The sequence below is a fragment of the Terrapene carolina genome, unplaced genomic scaffold (genome assembly GCF_002925995.2).
Source record: "Terrapene carolina triunguis isolate 2854851 unplaced genomic scaffold, T_m_triunguis-2.0 Scaffold136, whole genome shotgun sequence".
NCBI classification, from domain to species: Eukaryota; Metazoa; Chordata; order Testudines; family Emydidae; genus Terrapene; species Terrapene triunguis.
Window position 1 is genome coordinate 1,017,946 of NW_020664487.1, and position 7,384 is coordinate 1,025,329.

The window sequence follows — 7,384 nt, forward strand, 5'->3', positions numbered from 1 at the left end:
GGTTCCTAATTACATTTAGTTTTATGTTGTTGTTAAACTTTTCATCAGAATCTTATTTCAAATTAGAAACTGCACAAAATCAGTATTCCCTAGGAGATGAGTGTCAACTTCAGAAGACGAGGCTGTTTATATTTTACAAGCATCTCAGTTGTATGCCTTTAAAGACACACAAATCAACTGTTGCTCATTCATTAGTACATTCACTGATCATCACATTAATATGTACAGGCTGTAATTTAAAGCCCATTTTAATCCAAATTTCCTTCTTTCCCCCGCAGGCACAGACATGGTGTTCTCCTAATCTTGCTGTAATTTACCAACATCAAAAGTGTTGATTTATGGGACAAAGGTTAGTGAAAGCTGAATTCACCTTGAAGAAATTATTTCCACAACTTTGGAAGTTTAATTCTATTTACTTTTATTTCATCTCTCTCTCTTTTTCTCCCCCCCACTTTTATTCATAATTTCCTCCATGTTCCAGGGGCTGTTTCCCACCTTAGATTTTTATAACTTTAAGCTCTGATTAGACCAAGAAAGAATAATTAAAATTCATAGCTTCAGAAGTATGAAAAATTCAATCACACTTGTTCATTTTCTTTCTCAGAAATGTCCTATCCACCAGCCTTTAGAGTTGGGGTTTCCTCTTCTCCGGCTTTCAATGGAGACAGTATCAGCATCTTACATTAGTGTAACTCCATTGACTTCAATGGGATACCCTTACTTTATACCAGTATGAGTGAGTGAAGAATCAGGCTGTAACAGTTTCAGGAGAACTGCATCTGTATTCTCCCCTCTGGGGTCCACTCCAGGCATGCCCAGTCAGGTCTCAGGTCTCCAACCATCACCTGTCTCTGGGCAGGGATCCTTGTCCCACTTCCTTTTGATCAGAGGTTTAAAGGCTGCACAGCCCATGCCTTACACTGTGATTTCCCCAGCAAGCCAGTCTGCCTAATGGCCAGCACCCATGCTTTGCTCTCTCTCTACAAGGGCTATGAACAGTGTATTGACGGTGTCCACACAGCTCTTTCTAAGCAAGCACCTTTATGCTTAAGGTAAAAGCATTATAGAGAAAACCTAATAAAAACAATCAATACATGTTTAAATCTGTTCAAGATACCAGGAGTCACTCCTCAGTCTTGTGGAGTCTTTGTGGGCCAATATCGTTCAAACCTTCTGCAAGGGTTGGGGGCCCCATTGGACAGGAGGTCCCGTCCATTTGCTGGATCAGAAAGAAGTCCCTGATGCAGCATTTTTATATCAAAAACCCTTTCTTTATCTGTTGGGCAGTGAAAAATCCAATGTGAACCAGTATATATAAACCTCCCACACCTCTCTGGAGGTGTTTATCACCTAGAAGATTCACCTAAATCACCTCCCACCATTTTTGGTTCATGGAAGAATTGTGGTAACCCTCCCCCTGGAGCTGCATACAACCCCTGGTCCATAGTGATACATAAATTTAATATAATATGGTCTCGCATGGAGTTGCAACATCTGTCACATAGACCACAGATTTTTATTGTAAAATTAGCAATAGCCCAGTAATATCATTTTGCAAAACTTTCATACCAGCTAAAATTCATCAAAAGATTTTATATTTGGATAATTAAGATACACAGCATAAAAACATCTACTTCACTTGTGATAAATATTGAAAAAAAAACCCCAGCAACTTGGGGATAAAACCTTAAATACGATACTAACAATATTCCACAAGGCCTTAAGATTTTTATGTATGTTGTTTATCTGAAATATACTGCGGCAGTATAGGTCTAAGAGATTGTGTGAAGTTGCTATGCACAGATAGGTTTCACCCAAGACTGGCTGCATTTCAGTGCTCAATGAAGTGATCCCAGCATACAGTTTGTATATCTGTTTGTGAAGTTTGTATAGTGCTTTGGGATGAAGCCCTCTATATAAAAGCAAGCTGTTACAATAAAACATTTTATTATATCTGGAAATGGCAGAACTTCATAACATTGACAATTTTATTGGAAAGAAAACTGTCTTGTAAATCTTTCAAATTATTGCAGCTTTGAGGAACGAATGAACTTCCACTTTGTAATTGCTGGAACGCTGCCTCTTCCACTCAGTAAAGGGCCTTTTCGAATACAAACTGCTAAGGGAGAGGTTCTCAGCCTTGTCCAAAGGCATCATGTTTGTGATGGACTGACGAATAAGTCCCCACCTCATGGTAAGCCCCAGCACAGCTGAAATAATATTTGTTCTTGTCTATTTTCCCTTACCTGTCCTTTTAATAGATCCATAGATTTTAAGGCCAGAAAACCCCATTTTGATAATCCAGTCTGACCTCTTGCATAATACAGGCCGTAGGCTTTTTCTGCTTCTGTTTCTTCTGCTTGCCCCTCATCTGTTTTTCTTTCTCTATAACTATTCTTTTTCTTTGCTTTCTACTTGCTCTTTTTGCTGTATAGTTTGGTGCTTCCCCTCCCTGTTGTCCACTCAGCAGATGGCTACGAAGTGCTTGGGATGGAGGTATCCATCGATAGCTCCAAAGTCTGGATCATATGTGCACTGGCAGCTTATCTGAGTGCCACAGGAACAAAGGAGAATAGCTTGGGGCATTGGGCTGCTGCCCGAACTTACAGCCTCATACCAGAGAGTTGCTGATGTGGCCAGCTGTACTGGAGCCACTGCGAGAGCAGGAAGGAAAGTGGTGCTCTAGGCTACAGGAGCAGTGCAAATTTCTTCACACCCATTGTTATCTTCTGTAGTGTGATCTTCCTGGATGATCTTCCTGTAGTGTGATCTTCCTGGGGGTGGCCCTCAGAAGTGGTCACTCGGGGATCAATTGTGCCACAGGGGCACAGCTCTGTGTAGGGGAGTCACACTGCCCAAGGGGGAACTGCAGGCAGGAATCTGAACCTCCTACTACACATGATAATATTCTTGCTACTATACTGCTTAAGGGGGGCAGCATGCTCCCCCATGTAGTCAGCCGGGTCTGCTGGCTTCTGTGAAATGGGAAGAAGTTGGGGCCATGACCTCACCTCTTCACTCCAACTGCCTTTGCAGTGTCATGTGCCCCAAGGGCACTAGGATAGGGCAGTACTTATGATCTGGGGAGTGCATGGAACCCCACTACTGCCCAGGGGCATGGTGGGGCAGGGTATCCTGAAACAGCCTGCCACAAACTGACCCTAACCCAGACCAAACGTCACCATCCCATTCCACTGGAAGACCAGTTTCACACATGGTAGAGATCTCTTCAAACTGATTTATTTCTCTTACAGTTAAAATAAAAGTTGGTAAACAGATACTTGAAGGAAGAGCCAATGAGCTGGTGTTTAGGTCTTTCTTCTGAGGATATGGTCATAGATGACTACTTGGAGGTAGAGATCTGTCTCAATAGGTGTCCGAGTTGTGCTGTCTCCTGGGTAAGCCTGAGACACAGAGTATTATAGTTAACCCAACTGTCAGGACAGACAAAAAATAAACCATGAGAGTTACATGTATTTCCTCCTTGCTTCCCTGAAATATGGAACCTACCAACTCTGCCCAGGTTAGGTATGTGGTTTCTTGAATGCAGATTAAAGTTCAAGAGCTAGTGAATAAATACCACCAACTTACCATCATTTCATATAGGTTGACTTTAGGTAAAAGAAAGGGCACACTTGTGCAATCAACTGATCAAACAGAGCCCAGTTGTAGAAAGCACCTGGCATTGGCTTAACTTTGTTCAGATTGAAACCAATGGCAAAACTCCTTTTGATTTCAGTGGCAGTAGATTTAGGCCAATGTTAAGTGCTTTTGAAAAATCTCTCTCTACTTGGTTAGTGTTACAGAAAAACCCAAGACAGATGGACAGACAGATAGTTGCTGGGGATGCACGTACACTACATCCCGCAACACACAAATACACAGTACATATTTCTGCAGTGTTTACATTTTTTAAAATTAGAAATGAACAAAAAATGTTACTTGGTGTAGCACTCTGAGTGCAAGTATCTTTCACGTAGAAATAAAATATCTGGTTATTTGTTACAGATGTTCTCCAGCTGCAGGACATTAGATCAATGGCCCACTTTCAATGCAACCAAACACATTTTTTAGGTATGCATTTTTGACTGTCTAACAAACCAATGCACTCATTTTAAAATGTGTATAATTTGATATTTTGTACAGTTGCTATTCATCTGCAACCATCTTTCATGGGAAGCACTTCAAAGAAACCATCATCCTAGATCTGTTCTGTACAAACCCAAACAAATTATTGCCCAGCTTACTTCACGTTGGTTTTGAGAGGAACCAAAGCATGGGTGTGTTTGTCACATTCAATCTACAGTCCAAGGGCTCAGATGTAAAGTTTAAAAAAGGGCAATCAAGATCAGAAGAATATTGTCAATTCATTTCAGAAGAACATTGTTTATAGGGTTATAACCCATTCCTCTTCCAACATGAAAGAAAATAATACACGCAGCAATTTAAATAGCCTTCAACTATGGCTCAAAATGGGGAACTCCTGTGTAACTTTATTGTATATAGTATGTTTGTTTGTTTTGTACAGATTTCAAAACACTTTACAAAGTTATGTAACCATCACAGAACTAGATAAATAATAGCAGACAAAGTCAGATAGAAAAGGGTGCGGACAAAGGAGAAAATATGTTTTCAGCTGAGATTTGAAATGAGATGGAGAGGTAATTTCTCAGCCTCAGGAGATGTTACAGGAAAGATGGATGTTCCAGATGGGAGGAGCTGCAGAGAAGTGGGCTTTTGCATCAGCATTGGTGACACTGGGCCAAATTCTACCCCCATTTATATTCGTGCAAGCCCAGTGAAACACATAGGGTTGCCTAGGTGTAACTGAGGGCAAAAGTTGGCTCCAGACATGGAATGATAGAGAGGAAGCCAATGCTACTCTAGAAGAAGAAATGCAGGAAAAGAAGGGATAGACTTAAGTCTAGGAGGTAGATCGGAACAAGTCAAAGGACAAATTTTAAAACAAAGAGGGTAATTTGGATGCTGCAAAGAATGGGCATCCAGCAGAACTGTATGAGGTGGGGGTTTGTGAAGTCATGCTCCATTGTACATATGAAAAGCTCAGCCGGCTGTTCATGGACAGTACATGCTGCATCTTTGAGAACAGAAGTAGGAACTTACATTTGTTCAATCAATTCTGCCAAGTTCAATGTAACTGGATAAAATTCAAAACCTCTGCTGGTCGTTTGCTCCTCCTCCTGACTTACCTCAGTGATTGTATAACCCAATATCCCTAGGAACACTATATTAAATTTTGAAAGCAAGTTTGTTTCCTCTTCTCACTGGTCCAGGTTCAGTGGATCAGATTTTCCATTGCCCTGCTCAGGGCCGGCTCTAACTTTTTTGCTGCCCCAAGCAGCAAAAAAAAGCGCCGCCCCCCGAGCCCCCCCCCCCCCCCCGAATGCCGCGCCGCCGGAGCGCCCCCCTCCCCTGCGGAATGCCGCGCCGCGCTGCCCCCCGCCACCCCAAGATTGGCCGCCCCTTACCAGGTGCCGCCCCAAGCATGTGCTTGGTTGCCTGGTGCCTGGAGCCGGCCCTGGGCCTGCTCTTTGTACCTAGCCAATTCCACCAGGGCCAAGTCAGTGTAAAACACGACTGTTCTGATTTGGTAGTTTTGGGCCTAAGGGTGTGAAGTGCCCATCTCCCTTTGACATTCAATGCCTAACACCCGTAGGCCCCTTTGAAAATCCCAACCCTTAGGTTTTTGAATGTTCTAGCATTCTAACATTGACATCACATTAACATAGGATTTGGGGCATTTTAATGTATACTAAATCCAATAATGGCACGTGAGTGATTCCCCCCCCCCCTTTGTTTTATGTTTTCAACAATTGTTTGGCATAATTATTTTTAAGTAACAAATAAGTTTTATAGAATAAGGAAACCAATTCTGCTTCCACTGAAGTCAATGCCACAGCTCCTATTGACTTCAATGGGAGTAGGATCAGACCCATTATTAACAAAAAAGCAGTCTCTAACATGTGTTTATGCCGTATTTATTTTATGACACAGAGTCTATAACATTGTGGATAAAATTCTCTTCACTCATTACAATAAATTCACCTCTCGATTTCCCTGGTACATACCCTTATGCAAACATCAGTATTTTCCTGTGTTTGCTTCAGTTATAAACACTTCTGCGCCAGGACAAAGGCATTTTGCTATGTGCATGAGACTAACTTATATCCACCAGAGGGAGCACATACTGACAAATTTCTTGCGTGTGTGGGACAGAGTATTAGATATATTTAAACTGGTGTTTAACCCTTACACTGCCATAATAACCTCAACCTTCTTCAAGGCCAGTGTATTTTATGGGAGTTTCTTCCCATAGGAATTTTCAACCCTGATAACTCCCGCTTTACACTATACACTCGGCCGGCCACATACTGTGTTTTATATTTTCCAGGATGATCAGAATCTTTTACTGTCTTTTGCCTCTCTGGTGACATGAACAAAACATCCAGCCAAAGGATATAAAAAAAGTCCTAATTCTTTAAGCACAGAGTCACACACTCTGATTCCATTGAATAGCAAAACAGACAAGTATACATTTCTGATTTTGTCTTTATTTCTATGCTGCACACAATGCTCTGACAGTTGACATGAGCTGCCTTTTGTATTAATCTGTAAAATGAGGACAAATCTGAAAGCATTTGGCTTTTAGATTTCACACAGGTCCACTGGGCCAAATTTTTTCAACTTGGGTACCTGAAGTCAGGCAGCAAAAATCTCTGCAAAGCTATTGAAATGAGTGGCCTGATTTTCAGAGGTGCCTGGACAGTCTTTCAGCTTTTGATTTTTTTAAAAAGGTGTGGGGTTGTGACCCACACTAGCCCTGCTCTCTGAGTGCTTCTGAAAAGGAATCCATTTTGTTTCAGTTCATTGCAGAAAAACTGCTGGCGAGGCATTAGTCTGTGATTCCAACTGACCGTTCACTCTGGATTTGGTGGTGGTGGATTGCCCAGTCAGGAGCTCGGATTTTATAACTGTCCTATGTCTCCACCCTTGTTCTGAAGGAACTTCACATTTTTTTATCCACTAGTCGGCACATTTCATAAAGGAAAATATAACTTTTAAGTAGGGTCAAATTTGGGCCTGTCAGCCAAGTGATATGCTGCCAACATTTTAACAAGTGCCTCCCCTCAACAATTTTCCACCTCTTCTGGAGATGCATGTAACAGTCTCTGGATAAAATACCCCATTCCCTCCCCCCACTAAAATCCACCTGTCCCTTCCCCAATCCTGTATTCTTCCCAGAGCCAAATACATCAGTCCTTCCAATCCCTCCCACCTTCTGCACCAGCACCTCTCAATTCACTATGATTCACCTTCCTCAGCACTTCACTCAGGCTCCTCTGGCTTCCTTACTTGGAAGCAG

At 42.0% G+C, this 7,384-nt stretch overlaps 1 protein-coding gene across 1 annotated transcript in view; it reads right to left on the reverse strand.

Annotated features, from left to right (window-relative positions):
- Positions 1-3,292: 3,292 nt before the first annotated feature.
- CFAP299 (cilia and flagella associated protein 299) overlaps positions 3,293-7,384 on the reverse strand; it is a 392,772-nt gene continuing 388,680 nt past the window's right edge. Inside the window, exon 6 of the mRNA XM_026653347.1 lies at positions 3,293-3,404. Within this exon, the coding sequence (XP_026509132.1) occupies positions 3,309-3,404 (96 nt within the window). The 3' untranslated portion in view covers positions 3,293-3,308. The remainder of the gene's footprint in view (positions 3,405-7,384) is intronic.